The sequence below is a fragment of the Cryptotermes secundus genome, unplaced genomic scaffold (genome assembly GCF_002891405.2).
Source record: "Cryptotermes secundus unplaced genomic scaffold, Csec_1.0 scaffold536, whole genome shotgun sequence".
Classification (NCBI taxonomy): Eukaryota; Metazoa; Arthropoda; class Insecta; order Blattodea; family Kalotermitidae; genus Cryptotermes; species Cryptotermes secundus.
In genome coordinates this window covers 252,483-267,061 of record NW_019732862.1, presented here as the reverse complement: position 1 = coordinate 267,061, position 14,579 = coordinate 252,483, and the positions used below count along the sequence as shown (strand labels likewise).

The window sequence follows — 14,579 nt, the reverse complement described above, 5'->3', positions numbered from 1 at the left end:
GTGGAGGAATACATAATTAGTTAGTTAGTTATTGGAGAGGGTGGGTTTCCCCATGCACTTAGACCTGTATTGGTCCATTGTGCTTCCCTCTATGATTTCTACCAGTCTCTATATCCTACCGGTACTGGTGCTTACCATCAGTCCCGCCCAGCCAGCGAGACCGGCTCTACTAGCTGAGAGGTATCTATAATGCTTCCCCCATCTACCAGAGGTATTAGAGACTGCTGTTGGGCGGGAAACGTCCGTAATTTGGCTCAGTGACCTCCTTTGGAGATATGAGGTTCTTTTACGTGCCGTAAAGCTACGACACGGGACCCACAGCTTAAAGTCCCTCCCGGAGGACTTGTTCCATGAATTTTTCTGCCCTTAAAAATTTGACGACCTCCGCCGGGTATTTGAACCCGTATACCACGAGTCATGGGGTGGGAGCATTACCTCTAGACTATGGAGGTCGCTTTAATACCTAATTAACATACTCCTGAGTTTTAAATTGACCAATCACTAAAATTTAAGTGTGTGACAGAGCAGAGACGCTGAGGGAACAAGGACTTGATGGTTGGAAGTGAAATCAGTTGTCACACACCAGGACTCATAAGAACCAGACGTGAAAGTCACACACCGGGACTCATAAGAACTAGGCGTAAAAGTTGTCGAAGTCAGTCAGACACCGGGACTCGTAAGAAATGGACGTAAAAGTTGTCAAAGGAGTCGCACAACGGGACTCGTAAGAACTAGATGTAAAATTTGTCAAAGGAGCCATTGAGAAAATATACTGGTAGTAGTCACTTGTAAAGTGTTAACCACTTAGACTGAAACAAGTTTTAATAATAATAAATTTGAACCTGAAAAGTGGTTTAGTTACAAAAGTGTAGCAACAAGTAGTCAATTGTAAAGTGTTAAACGGTGACTAAGAAGTGTTTAATAATGATAATACCTCTGAATGTGAATGTGCTTTGGTAGTCTGTGTTATTTCTGCTTCTTTGAGTTTGGCCCGTGTAAGGCTCTGAAATAAGAGAACCCAGCTTTACTGAACCCAACAGCCTCACCTCTTTGGAAACCAACTAACCCTGAGAAATTTAGAATGAACCCTGAGATAAAAATTTAGCACAAGAAAGAAGATCACAAATAAGTAGAAACAAGAAGGTAGGTGAGAAGGACTGTTAAAAAGGTGACCTGAAGAAGAGGAGGCGAGAAGAGTACCATCACAAAGGGAACAATGGAGTTACGCAACCTGCTTGTAGGCAACAGCTCGATAAACACACTTCTGCACAGGCGCAATAACGTTACATCCCAACAGTGCTTAGCTATCATGTGACTAGTATGTTCTGTGTGGTCTCTGCTGTGCAACAGTAGAACGGTGTTTTTTGAGTTGTCCGTGCAGAGGCTATAGAACATGAGTCTGCTTGCAGCTAAAAAGAGAGCCCAGGAGGGTTCTTAGTCAAGTTTCAAGGTTCCAGGGTCATTGAACAAGAAATAGTGATTTTATGTTCTAGTTTCTGTGTTGAGATCATTTGCTAGGAGATCACTAGTGGAATCAGAATCCTAGTGTGTGAAGTGGTGAACTGTAAATTGTGTAAGTCAGTAATGATGCTGTATTTATTGTAATTAAGAGACATGTAAACGAAGCACCAATAAATCCAATCATTCAAACTTGAACCCGTTATTTTTGTCATGCATACCCCCCCCCCCACACACACACATTACAATATAACCTATCTCCATACCTAATTTCAGATGTCTAGCCCCAGTGGTTATCACCATGGAACCTGAAGCTAAGTATAGAGTCATGCAGCTGCCATGTTGTTTTTTTTATGTATTTTTGAGAGCCTTATTACCATCCACAATATCTGGACCATACGTTAATTGGCGCTAGAGGTGCTCTCACAGAGCAATTTTGTGTGTCCACCACATTGTTATTACCTGTTTTATGAAATTAACAAGGATGAGGGTGGGATGATGGCATAATGTTAATACTGGATTTTATGAAAATTTTTAGATAAGGTAAAGTTATCCCTGGGTTTAATTAATGAAGCAGCACACCATGAAGATGTATGGAGTAGTGGAGATATAGATCTACCTTGGCACTATATGGTGTCCCCAGGACCAATTCTATAGAGGGCTGGGTGGCCCCCAGAGGTGGTCTGGTTTATATGGAGAAGAGAAAAATATCTTGCCCCTACCTGAAATCAAACCCTGAATCCTCAGTCATTTTGCCAACAACCCAAGCACTATACAGACTGAGACATCTCAGAAGTTAAAAGAATTCTTTAGAATGTGTAATGTTTGTTTTATATATTTGAAAAATTTAGTTGCCATAATATTATATTGTAGCATCCTGTTGCACTGTTCACTTAGTGTCAGTTTTTTACAGTCTCACATCCAACATTATAATAGAAAACATTATACATGTTTCAGACACATGTGCATTAAGGGGAAATACTATATATTAACAACAGAAGACAGTGCATAATTTTCATGAGGTTCCATGATCACGCAAATTATACGATGGTCGTACTGAAAGTCATGAGCAACAATTTTTTGTAAAGTAACATGCTTTATTATTGACAAACTAAATACGCCACCTCAGTCTACAGACATTTCTTTATTTTTCCACATAATCACCACTTCTTTGTACACATTTCTCCCAGTGTTCTGGGAGTTTGAAAATTCCCCTTCTGTAAAATTCCATTCCAGCCATCCGAAGACACTGATCCACTGCTTTCTGAATTGCCTCCCTTGTCTCAAAACGTTGTCCACGCAGCTGATCCTTCATAAATCCGAAAAGATGGTAGTCAGAGGGTGCCAGATCAGGGCTATAGGAGGGGTGTGGAAGAACTTCCCACCCCATCTTTGCAATTGCTTCCAATGTGAGGCGAGCGTTGTCATGCAGGATGATGATGTTTCGTCCCTGACGTTTATCGCACAATGCACAACGGAGCTTGTGCAGCGTCTGGACATAAGGAGCAGCATTGATGGTTTGCCCAGGTTCCAGGAATTCGGCCAGAATAAACCCCTCTGCATCCCCTTCACAGCTGATGGCACTGTCTTTGCCTTCTTTTTTGATTGAGAATGCAAAGGGTGCCATTCAATACTCTGCCGTTTCGTTTCAGGCTCGAAATGGTGAAACCAGCTTTCGTCACCTGTCACAACAATACAAAGCAAAAAATCATCGCATTCGTGTTGATATCTCTGCAGCAGTTCTGAGGTGATGGCTTTCGCTGACCTTTGTGGTCTTCGGTCAATAACCGCGGGACCCAACAAGCACAAACTTTCCTATAGCCCATGCTTTCAATCATCTCCTGTATTGCACTGTGCCCTATTCCAAGTTTTCGGTGTAGTGTGTTCACAGTCACATGCCTGTTGTCTTGAATGATCTCATCCACTCTTTCCCTGTTGCGTTCAGTTGAAGCTGTTTGAGGACGACCGCTCCGAGGCTCATCTTCGATGCTGGTGTTCCCATCATTAAAATGTTTCATCCATCTTTGAACACTGCTCGCACCCATGCACACACTTCCATAAGCACGCTGAAGTCTCTGGTGAATTTCTGCAGCAGGGATTTCCTCTTTCACAAGAAATTTGATGACAGCACGCTGGCGAAACGACATATCGTTGTCAGCCATTTTGTTAGGAGTGATACTGCTCACGTAATTAAAGCTGTTGACGTCACAAGACACTCTAGGTTAACACGACAGCTGGTTCCACCTACCACCTTACTCTCTTTCACCTGCTCTTCCCAGGTTGCATGCAAAAAAGTTGTTCATGACTTTCGGTACGACCTACCTACTGAATGCATAGTGGCCCATTTGCAGTTGCTTACAGCTTTTCCAACCACTTTAGACCTCTTTTTTTTTCTCTCATCCTTACCTTATGTCTAGTAAGTCTGCATATAGGTATTATAATGTGCAGTCAGAAATTTCCCATGCTTACTAATAGTTCAGTTTTTTAATCCATAACTGACAAGTCTTTTTGAAACTAAACTGGTTCTGGGCTTTCACTGAAAATTTCACATTATTCCCTTAAATAAGAGAGATGTCGTTGATTCACCACAAAAGTCCCGCTTTGGTGTACATCCTAAATCCAGTCTGGTTCTCATTCTTCCAGCGTACTTCTCTAAGATGTGTTTCTTTCAGAACAGGAATTTTAATAAAATACTTTAAGTATACACCTATTTCAAGCAAACATATTAGTATTGTGTTGCTAAATATGTCATCATTTCAGCTGAAGGTGTTTATATAGGATGAAGTGAAATCATAGTGTGATTCCTTGTTAAAAAGGATGGGGCAGAAATTTTATACAACATATGTACGGAGACGCCCAGTTTTTGAGTTGCACAGCGTCATAGAACGGGATAACAATTCGGGGCAGTGTAATTTGTCACGACGATGCATAGCGAAGTGTTAAGTGTAATCAAGGCGCACTCTACATAACGGTCGGTTGTGATGGAATGGCCATGGAACACACGCATGACGAGTATTGCGAAATGATTTTAACCCCTGGTACCTGTTACAGCCAAGCTGGTACTGTTGCAGGGGAATATGCTCTACGTGCTCTACGTTATCCCGCTAGACGTCACCTGGACGAGAATGTGTTTTGACGACTGGAACAGCATCACCGTAAGGCAGAGAAGTGTAACACTGCGACATGCATAAGTGCAGATCACTCACGAACTGTAAGGATGCCAGCCAATGAACATACCATAATTGCATCTGTGGAACGAGAGCCATGGAGAAGCTTACGCTCTATCACATAAAAAAAACGGGACCATCCCAACCAACGGGATTCGAAGTACCTCATGACGCTCATGATGATTAGTTAACATCCGTACCACTACTCACGGTTCGTGTTTCCAGACGACCGTCCTTTACGGACGAATTTTTTTGAATGGCTACATCAACACACTGTGGATGAGCGGTTTTTGCATAACATTCTGTGGATAGATGAAGAATGTTTTACAAGTTAGGGTGTATTTAATGTCCACAAGAGTTATCTCATGGCATGGGGTAATACTCATGCTATCCGCGAACGTGATTGTGAAGTCGCTTCAGTGTCATTGGACTGAAATTGTCATGGGCTTTATTCTGCTGTCCGACAGGCTGACTGCTCAACGAAATAATGATTTTCTGGAAGCTGTTTTGCCTTGGCTGCTTGATGATGCACCCGTAGCCCCCGTATATTTGGGGAAATGTTGCGGTTCCAGCACGACGGATAGGCGGAAGGTCGGGTGGACGTCGAGGACCAGTCGGTTGCCATGTCTAACTCAGATGTGTTCCTGTGGGGACACCTGAAGGCGCACGTTTATACAGCCCCGCCGAGGACCATCGAAGACCTCGTGGCGGAACCTAAGCAGCTGTGGCCGCGATGACGACGGTCGATGCGAACGGATGCGAACATGTTTGAGACGAGACCATTCGATACAATGACGTGTGGCGCACTGCCGTCTTCCGTGATATGAGCGGAGGCCGCTTCGAACACCCATTGTAACAGCGGTAACAGCGATGCGCCCATGGTTAGATCACTTAATAGGTTGTGCTATTTGACAGTGACATGTAGCTTGAAAATTAAATGTCACAGGACATGTGTTGTACAGTATTTTCGACTTTCTTTTTAACGGGGAATCATACTATGGAAAATTTGTGCGAGAATTTATTTCATGTGGTGTGTACGTCGGCACTTTCATGTAAAGATTTCATGTAATAGCACGGGCAAGGATGTGGTTTGTTTAATTTCGAAATACTGTGTATTATTGACGGCGAAAAAAATGCATATTCAATTATGGTTTATAATAATATTTATATTAGTCGAAATGAGTAACTGTTTGATGAGTATTATGAGATTGCTCTGCTTATATAAATGTTTTTATTGTTTCAGTTTTTGTTTCTACACAGAATAATATGTTTTAGAATATCCATAGCGTGTAATGATTCTGTATTGAAACAATTACAGTTTGATTCAGATTCTTTGGATTATGACAAAGTAAACTGGACTTTGGATGTCTTATTCATATCCTTTCTGACATAATCACTAAATAATTAACACAGATAGCTCTTGACATGGGAACTATTATCAGCTCAAGTGGGTTGAGAGTTCATAATTTATGTATGGGTTTATTTATTGTTTACTACAGAGTAGCCTTTGAGAAACTAATGTTGATAACTGGAACTTACAAAAATACTGATTAGAGTTTTGATGTTGAAACTGCTGCAGTATATCTAATATGGTGCTCATGTCTGTGGTATTTCAGAGAATATCCTTCTTGGTTAGCATAGGATGTATATTTGCAAGACTGCTCAGATGTATACAAGTAACCTTAGTGTAGTCGGGCACATTCAGTGTAAGAAACGTGCATCATTACAGAAGCCATGTTGAAATTTTCTAGCTTAAGAATTTTTAGTAGATTTACAAGATATAGGCTTTTGATAAATTTGAGAAGAAGCCATAGCAGAATTGGTGTCCTTGGGGTTCCATTTGATAAGGGACAGGTAGTATAAAGTCTTTTAATATACAGTGTTACTACTGATTATATTTGCAGCATTACATTAGTTGTGATATGTAGTTATTTAATTTCTAGTTGAAGGGAGGTGTAGGATCTGGACCAGAAGCCTTTAGAAAACTTGGATTGATAGAAGAGTTACAACATCTTGGTAAGCTATCCAACCTGTGTGTGTGTGTGTGTGTGTGTGTGTACGTGCATATATATATTGAAAACACTGTTAAGATAAAATGTAAGTTGCACTACCAGAGCAAAGGTTCATGATGTCACTTGAGGATTGTGCTTTCATTATTACTATGGACCTTATTAGTAAGTGATCCTACTGTTTAACTTAAACTGCACTTATTATAATACAGTAGTAAGATAAAAGGTCAAGTGTTTATTAATGTGGTTTTCAAGTTAAACCCAAATTTAAGCCTCATGAATGCTTGAATTAAAATCAAAATTTTATTATTATTTAACTTGATAAACTATGGGAAATGTCTAAGTACCTGTGAATCACATGTAATTTGTGAGGATATGAGGTGGTTAAAATTTTCAAAATATACATGAATTGAAATTTCCTAGGTGTAAACATCAAATGAACAAGAATTTTGTGGTGGATAGCAGTAATCTGTTTGGAAGTGATTTTGGACATACTGAATGTTTGAATATTTCAAAGTTCCTTGACTCACTAAATATGGGTTTAACATCATAACAAAATCATGTAATTAGGCTGATGGCTACAGACAAGTTTTATTGGTGAACTGCTTATACAGTTTTGTTTCAGTTATCAATGAAATTGGCTGTGCAGTTTCCACAAACTCTTGCAGGCATGGTGCACAATCAACTTATATTCAGTTACAATAAACAGTTTTATAATTTTCATTTCGTGCATCCTGTTGCAATCTACTCATATATTCCCTACAGAATGGACAAATACATTGTAAGATGAGAGACTGGCTAAACAATTAACGTCAAAATTATACTACGGGCCTCCAAGCTGTTTATTACATGTATACAAGTCTAGAATATACCATTATGTGTGCAGGAATATTTAGAAGTAAATTTACTGTGATCGTCAACACTATGCTCCATGGTGCCACACTGAAATACAAATCACATCAATATTCCACCTTCCTTTTCCCCCCCTTATTACAATTCAAACCCAAAAGGACAATGTTTTAATTAAATACAACATGCATATAACACTTACATTGCAACTTATTATCATAAATACATATTAACATTGTCTACAATAGAGAAAAAACATATCTAGAGAATAGTATATTTGTTGGAGAAATGTTTTCACAGAAGCATTACTTTAACATTCTTGGTTTGTGTAAAAAACTATTAAGCTTCTAAATTATTTTTCCTTGCAGATATGTGGAACATAGTACCTAACACTATAATCTGTTTTATCACTTTATCTGGTAAGGAAAATAATGTTTACTGCACATGAACAAATTATTGCTTCTTTCACAGTTTTAACTGTGTAATGTAGAAGCAAGCTGATTTGTGTCCATTTGCTCAGAAATGGCCTCATATTCTGCTGACTTGAAGTATTTTCTCTAACTGCTCTACATTTGAAGAATATTGTCATCTGCTTTGTGCTGTTTTGTAGTATGATAGAAGTTTAATGATGTTTTGGAGAAATATACTGCCTCTATCATCAGGGTTGAAAAATAAGCCCATCAAGTAGAATCAGTAAACTTCCACCAAACGTCATGGACCACTTCGCAGAAGATAGTATTCTACATATTCAAACATCAGTACACTTCTACTAGACTACATGGTGTCACACTCCAGAGGAGAGTATGCTTCATAGTTACTGCCAACAAAATGTCAAATCTAGAATATTCTGCATTCATGAACTGTTCATACCTAGAGCCTCTAATAAGTCAAAATGTAATTCATGAGAAAGCTGTAAATGCTCTGTTGTGCCCTGAAGGCCAACTCCCGGTAACATGTTAAAAGAGTATTTAACTTTTTGTATTTATGGGGAAAATGTTGGCTAGAGCAAAATTAGTTTTGGGAAATACTTGTAAGACGTACGAAAGAGGGTGTAAGAAGGGTTAAGAAACTTCAAGGAATTTCTGCATATGGAGTTAGACGGCCGTTAGCCTTTGATGCGTTGATTTCTTGTCTGCAGAATGACGGAGGTATATCGAACTGCTAACTACAGAATTTACACTGGAGTGAAGGGAGGACGTTTGCAGGTAAAAGTGTTAGCCAAATGGTCTAGCAGACAAGGGGTGTGTCCATGCCCTTAGGATCCCAGCCAATGAGATCACCCACCTTGGGATAAGACGTCATTGGAGGCGGACTTACACCCCCAGGGAAAGTAATGAGTTAGCATGAATAAAGGTATATAACGCGGAGAGCAAATTATTATGGGGATTATTCAAACAGTAATTTTGGCTCATTTGCGGCCGCAGGCCATGCCAGAAGGGGCACCGACTAAAAACCAGGCAACGCCATCCATCTGCACGCTCAACCCAAGTAAGTGGAACTACTCTTATCGCCATGCTTAAGAATTGTGATATTATTAAAGTGTAACTTCCCCAATGGGACATGAGCTAGGAACATATCAACAAGTGTACAGGGCGTAAGAGTGATCCAACGGAGTGATGCAGAGGTAGACAGGTGTAATGTAGCGACTGCAGAGGGGGTCTAGTGGCAGGGATGTGTAGAGATATATATACAGTGGTTGAGTAGAACAGGAGAAAGAGGAGGCTAGCGACCCGCAACTGGGTGAAAAGAGAGAGAAAGATGAGGTCCAAGAATCGTCTAAGAAAGTGTAATGGTAACCTGACACTAGTCGGCTCTTTGTGATATTACTAAAATGTATATAACTGTATATTGCTTGTTCATACTGTGACATGTTGCGCAACGGAGAAACCCCCCTCCTCCAGCAGTGACGCGGCGGGTGAGTCAGCGCTCCGTCCCCCCCCCGCACAGTGAAGTAACGCGCAATGCGCGGTGACGTAAGACGGCGTGAGGTAACAGCGTTGCTAGGCTATATGCAGACAGTGTTACGTGGCACGCAACGACGCTGTTGACGCAGGCAACAGGCAACAGCGAACGGAATAAAAGCCGGCTGAAGCGGTAAGCGTGAGTTGAGTTGTAATGTGGCAGTCGCCGAGTTGAGTTGTAGTCAAGTTAACTTGTAGCTGTCCCTGGAGAGAGTTAAAGTGTATGAGCGGCCGAAAACAGTTCTCCACTCAGCAGTGAACGAGTAAAAGTGTGTGATCACCAGTTCTCAAGGCAGCAGCCTACGAGTTGAGTTGAAATATAGCAGCAGTCGCGAGAAGAAGACCCGAACGCGTGGTTACAAGATTTTATATGACAGTGTGCGATAACTAAGAAGTCAGCGAGTGGAAGACTTATTGTGTGCTTTCAAGACTTCCTGTGTGCTGTAGTACAGTTATATTTGGAGTGTGTAATTCAGGGACACTTACATAGCTCCTGCGTACCGTGAAACCCCGCAACAGTGTAAACAGATTATTGCGATTAGGGTTATAACGTGTGAAACCCCTCAACTGTGTGATAATTAATTGTAGCCGTTACTTGTAGGTTGTTGAATAAACCAGTTAACAATCTGAACGGCGTCTTCAGTACCCAAGACACATTACATTTGGTGTCAGAAGTGGGATCCGAACTTACACACATGACCAACGAGATTCGAACTCAAAACACGTGACAATAATAGTAATATAGGGTAGCATAGGGTGAGGATGTGGGTTTCTGTTGTTGTGATTTCCTCCCTTACCACATTTCGCACCTGCACCCTCCTGCCAAGCCCGGTGAACAGTGTGCCCCTAGCCAATGAAGCAATGATAGAGGAAGTAATTTAGTCGTTTCCTTAGCCCTACCCCTGTGACTGCAGTACAGAAGGTGACAGCGGGGATACCTCCACGCCACCTGTCACCACGGAATAACAGTGGTGGCATAACATGCTCAAATTGACATCTATAACCTTTGCTATCTCACCCCCAACTGGTATTCTCCAAAAATGTGAACCTGCAGCTTTAAATATCATATTCCATTGTTCAGAATTCTGCTAACAGCTTTCTTATGTATAAGTTCCACATTATAACTGTGTAACAGTTTACCTCAGCTTATCTAGATATAATTACGTATTAAGAGTTGCTGACTTTGTCAATGAAATCCATTGCTTTTATAAAACCCAAAGGTTCAGGATCATGTTCACTAAATTCTACTTGATTTTAATTCCATTTGGAAGTGCCTTAAAGAGTGTGTCATGTTAGCTGAGCAGACTACCAAGAGGTCTTGAAATTATTGTATACTGATGTCTATGCTTAAACACACAAAAATAATTGTCACATGAAGTACATTTTAAACTGTGTTTGAACTGTGAAAACTGATACTACAATCTTGAATTCAAGTGTATACTTCAGTACAATTTTGGATCACACTTGGAGTTCCACAATACATGTAGATGAATATTACCCTGTTATCCAGTACCAAATCTAATCTGCAGAATGTTGTTTCTTTAAATGCTATTGTGAAATGGGGACATCAACATCACCATGTGATCTGGAATGAATTTATGGTGCACATACTTACTTACTTATGGAGTTGAGCCCTTCTTGATGGGAAGCCAAATCTGCAGCTACACAAGAATTTCCCAACATTTTATGGAACCCGAAGGTTCATTACCACGTTCACAAGAGCCTTTCACTGTCCATATCCTGAGCCAGATCAATCCAATCCATACAATCCCATCCTGTCTCTATTTTTAATATTTTCCACCCACCTATGCCTTGGTCTTCCTAGTGGGCTCTTTCCTTCTGGCTTTCCCACCAATATCCTATATGCATTCCTTTTCTCCCCCATTCGTGCTATATGCCCTGACCACCTCATCCTCTTGAGACCAAGTTTCACACCCGTACAAAACCACAGGCAAAATTATAGTTTTGTATATTTTAATTTTCATGTTTTGGGGCAGCAGACGAGAAGACAAAAGATTCTGGACTGAATAGTAGCAAGCATTACCCGAGTTCAATCTCCTCTTAATTTCCTTCTGATTCAGGTTTTGATTTGTTATCATCATTCCCAAACATCTTAACTGTGTCACATTTTCAAAACACCTGATTTCTCTCGTTATGTCATGATTTTGTCCTGCATTTTGGTCACGAGACAGCAACATATACGTAGTTTTCTCTTTTTACTTCTAGACAAACCTCCTTTCTTGCATCAATTAAAGGTTGTGTGTTTTCTTTATGATATCTATATTGTCACCCAGTATTGTCCCACCTGATTTTCCTGGGCCTCCCTAATGGCATATTCTAAAACAAAATTGAAAAGGAGTGGCAATAAAGCATCTCCTTGTCTTAGACCATTCTGGATAGGAAATATATCATACAATATATGTATATTATATTATTATAATATATACATGACCTACCCAACATTTTGGAGACTAGAGTATTCCCATTCTATTTGCTGATGATGCAAGTTTTTTAATCTCTCAAGACAATCATCTGCTTCCACAACAGTGTCGACAGAGTTGTATGTGACTGCCTCACATTGAATGTTAGACTGAATGATATTGTTAAGTTCATAGACGTCTTTGTTCTTGGCCGCAAGAATAGCTCGTTCACTCGGCCAGTCGTGATTCTTATAATTGGTTTCAACATTGGGAAATAATTTTTCAACCAATTCTTCCTTTGACGTCACTAAATTGCAGAAGTTATGAGGCAATGAAATTCGTCCTGAGGTCAGATCAACCGGCACCTTTCCGTTCCCAATTTCCAGTAATTGATGCAAGAATATCTCAGCTGATGGATCGTTTTGCAGCTGGACACGCATATTTGTAGTTAATTTTAACGTCTTTACGTGTCGCCACAAAGTAGAGTATTTCAGGCAAGCATTCATTTCGCCCGCTGGTGTCGATCGAGGAATTACAGGTAATGTTTGCCTGAAATCCCCTGCAAGCAATATTAATGCATTCCCAAATGGTCTGATGTTTCCACGCAAATCTTGCAATGATCGATCAAGAGCCTCAAGCGATTTTTTGTGCGCCATTGTGCATTCATTCCAAACAATAAGTTTGCATTTCTGCAATACCCTTCCCATGCCTGATCCTTTGGAAATGTTGGGAGTTTCAATGAATTGCATGTTCAATGGCAATTTCAAAGCGGAATGAGCAGTCTTCCACCTGGAAGCAATGTCGCAGCTATTCCGGACGACGCAAGAGCTAAGGCTATGTCATTTTGGGATCGAATTGTTGCCAGAATCAATCTAATTAGGAACGTTTTACCAGTTCCTCCTGGCGCATCTAAGAAGAAGTTTTCTGTAACCCCGTTATTGACAGTTTGCATGATTTGTTCGTATATGCCTTTTTGCTCAAGCGTTAGCTTAGGAATATTTGATTGCACATACGACAAAAGATCACCCGTGCTGTAATTTTGTTCACGACGTAATTCTACATTGAACAAAGCAGCAGATCGATTCAGTGATGGCATTCCCAATTGATTGACAACTTTGTTCGCGATTTCTAAGCACAAATCCTCAATCATTATCAACGCCTCTTTGTAGGTTTCTGTTGTGAAATCCATGTTCATATTGGAATTATCCTTGCGCATTCGAAGGAAAATATCTTCAGCCACGTGCTGCTTTGTTGATTCCGCGATTCCTACGCAACGACCCATTGTTTGTGCGTTGTCTCTGTGGGAACGCTCCGTGTATTCGTCGTAACAATGGAGATTCGATACAGTATCGCTATTGTTACTTCCTATGCAACAGTCTGTTCTAGCGTTTCCATAGGGGTCACTCTTCTGAATTCCAAATTCCAATTCCGGGTTTCAAAAGACGCATGTTTTTACCTGTCACAGGTGTGACAGCTATATAATGGGTATATAAAAACACTCGCGTGTTCGAATGCAACATTGTGTCAAAATTTCAAAGCAATCTGTGAAGAATTTTCGGAGATCTTCGAGGGCTAACAAACCAACATTTACATTTATATATATATATGACCTACCCAAGATTTTGTAGACTAGAATATTCCCATTCTATTTGCTGATGATGTAAGTTTTTTAATCTCTCAAGACAATCTAATAAAACTTAAAAATACAATAAATGAAGTACGAGTATATAGGAAGCTGGAGGACTGGTTTAAAAAAAATTAATGTCACTTAATACCTGTATAATGAAAATATATTATATAAACTTCACTGTAAAAAATAATGTACTCGTAGTTAGAGAAATGGGAGGGATAGGAACGATTTTATTAAATACAAATCACATAAAATTTCTTGGCCTGACTGTCCAAAATGATATAACTTGGGATAGACATATAGATGAGATAATAAAGAAATTAAATACAGCTTGTTATATGATAAAAAATGTAAAACCAGTGGTGTCTGTAAAAACATTAAAAAGTGTTTATTATTCATACTTCCATTCTGTTATGACATATGGAGTAATGTTTTGGGGTAACTCAACACATGCAGAAAGAGTTTTTAAGATACAAAAGAGAGTTATAAGAATAGTAAGAGGATGTGGCTACAGAGAGTCATGCAGAGAACTGTTTAGGAATATGAATATATTTCCTTTAAGATCACAGTATACACGTATATACTCTCTGCTGATGTTTGTAGTAAAAAATAGAGAAACATTTGATACAAACAGGGATCACTATGAAATAAATGCTAGACATAATATGGATATACATTTAAGTCAGTTAAATTGGGCGAAATATGGTAATGGGGTAACTCACATGGCCATAAGGATTTACAATGCACTACCTAATAATATTAAAGTAACTTCTAAGGATATAAATAAGTTTAAAAACAATTTAAAGGAATTTCTTTATTTAAATTCTTTTTATATACTGGATGAATTTTTTAAGAGATAATGATTATACAACTACATAAATATATAAGATGTTGAGTAGTACAGTAAATGGATAATCATCGTGAATATGTGATAACCATACTTATAATTGAATGTTTTTATATGTTGGATTTGTTGTATATGTTAAATCTTCTGTTGGGGCGTGAACATTCATAACAATGATATCACACCAGCTACCTTTTAGTATTATATATGATATCTTATCACTAACGAATTCTACCCTCTT

The 14,579-nt window shown here is 39.5% G+C and overlaps 1 protein-coding gene across 4 annotated transcripts in view; it reads left to right on the top strand.

The window, feature by feature from the left end:
* The first annotated feature begins 3,642 nt into the window (after nt 1–3,642).
* Nucleotides 3,643–14,579, top strand: part of LOC111867795 (arginase-1) — a 60,002-nt gene continuing 49,065 nt past the window's right edge. For all 4 annotated transcript variants that reach the window (XM_023857956.2, XM_023857957.2, XM_033752814.1 and 1 more), the window contains exons 1-2: nt 3,643–6,479; nt 6,569–6,641. In XM_023857956.2, the coding sequence (XP_023713724.1) occupies nt 6,360–6,479; nt 6,569–6,641 (193 nt within the window). In that variant the 5' untranslated portion in view covers nt 3,643–6,359. The remainder of the gene's footprint in view (nt 6,480–6,568; nt 6,642–14,579) is intronic.